Raw genomic sequence first — 1634 nt, forward strand, 5'->3', positions numbered from 1 at the left:
GGATGGCATTCTTCAGCTCGCCTACCGTGACTCTTACCTCGTCTCCGACCCACTCCTGCTCCACTCGCGGGATTGGATCTTCATTCAGATCTCGCGTCGGGAACAGGGTATCTATTATTTCGTCAACGAGGCAAGGGTCCAGCGTCTCTGTCAATGGGGACGCCCCTCCTTTGAGTTTGTTTAGCACCATCCTATAGGGGCGCCCCCATGGGTCTTTATTTAATGTGGCGAGTAGTTCTTGCCACGCTTCAGACTTGGCCTTCCTTATGGCTATCCGTAGAGCGTCCCTCGCTTCCCTGTAGACGCTCCACTTTTCTTCGTACTCGGCTGTCCCGATTAGCGCGGGCCTCCTTCTGCGGAGCACTTGCCTTCTGGCTTGGTCGGAGACTTTTCGCAGATCCGCGATAGCCTCCGACCACAGTATGCTTTCTTGGGTGGCCGGTGCTTGACTCGTGGCATTGCAGCATCAGACGCCTTTACTAGCGTCCGCTGCAGCCACTCCACTTGTTCTGTTAAGCACCGGTCCCCTTCCTCCCTCTCCATCAATTCTATATTGATGGCCGTCATGAAGTCATCCACGTTCAGCTTCCTGAGGTCCACCTGTTGGCGCTGACTTCCCGGAGTTTGCGACGCTCCGCGACCTTTCTCGGAATGGTGGTAACGGAGAACATAATGTATCTATGATCACTTAATGTTTCCGTCTCCGTTACCACCCTCCATCCTCGTGTCGTTCTTTCCGCGGGGCGGGTCGCCCACGTCAGGTCAACAATGGACCCGCCCCGCATTCTGACGCACGTTTCCGTCCTTCCTCTGTTTAATAATACGAGGTCGCATCTCGCCGCCCACTCCAGGACTTCATTCCCCCGCCGATCCGTGTGCGGGGAACCCCAGACGCCTGACTTGGCGTTAAAGTCCCCCGCCACTATGACCGGACGGGGGTGATGTCGTCGTATTTGTCGCGCCAATATATTCAGTCTTCTCCTAAACTCCCTGTTTCCCAAACTGGGTGGGAGGTAGACACTAACTATTATGGTGGACCCCCAGGAAGCCATGACAAAGCCTCTTCCCGCTTCTTCCATTTGCAGGGGGGGTGACATTGCCATATGCCTTCTCACAATTGCGGCTGAGCCGTCCAAACTCTTGATCCAGTTTGGATTGTTCGGAATCCTGTACGGCTCAGCCACAATTCCTAGCCCACAGCCCCTCTCCGCCATTGATTGGTCAAGGAGGGACTGTGCACCCTTCGCGTGACTCAAATTAGCTTGAATAACTTTCACCATTCTATTTGGCAATGTCACCCTCCGTACCTTCCTCCTCCGTTTCCATAACGGATGATCCTTCTTCTTCCAGAGACTCCTTTATTCGCCTCTTCTTCTTCACTCTCTCTGGGAGTTCTTCCTCCTGTTTCCTTCTTTCCTTTATCCTTGTCCTCAGAACTCTTTGTTCCTTGGGGGGTTCTGAGAGTGTCGGGATTTCCCCACCATTCGGTGGAGGTGAGATTCTTTCACTCCCGGTTCCCTCCTTTCCTCCTTGGGACGTGGAGGCCTCCCCACTCTTTGGTGGAGGCGAGGCTTCCTTGTTCCTTTTGTCCTTTACCTTGCTCGGAGTTCCTATCACCTTGCCGAGCCGGACTC

At 54.2% G+C, this 1634-nt stretch overlaps 1 protein-coding gene across 1 annotated transcript; it reads right to left on the bottom strand.

The window, feature by feature from the left end:
• Positions 1–581: 581 nt before the first annotated feature.
• Positions 582–1280, bottom strand: LOC145938669 (uncharacterized). The gene has a single exon (XM_083042436.1). The coding sequence runs from the start codon at positions 1278–1280 to the stop codon at positions 582–584; it is 699 nt and encodes a 232-aa protein (XP_082898562.1).
• Positions 1281–1634: the final 354 nt, after the last annotated feature.

The sequence above is a fragment of the Prenolepis imparis genome, unplaced genomic scaffold, assembly GCF_030444845.1.
Source record: "Prenolepis imparis isolate NDT839.2.m4 unplaced genomic scaffold, iyPreImpa1.0 SCAF_7, whole genome shotgun sequence".
Taxonomy (NCBI): domain Eukaryota; kingdom Metazoa; phylum Arthropoda; class Insecta; order Hymenoptera; family Formicidae; genus Prenolepis; species Prenolepis imparis.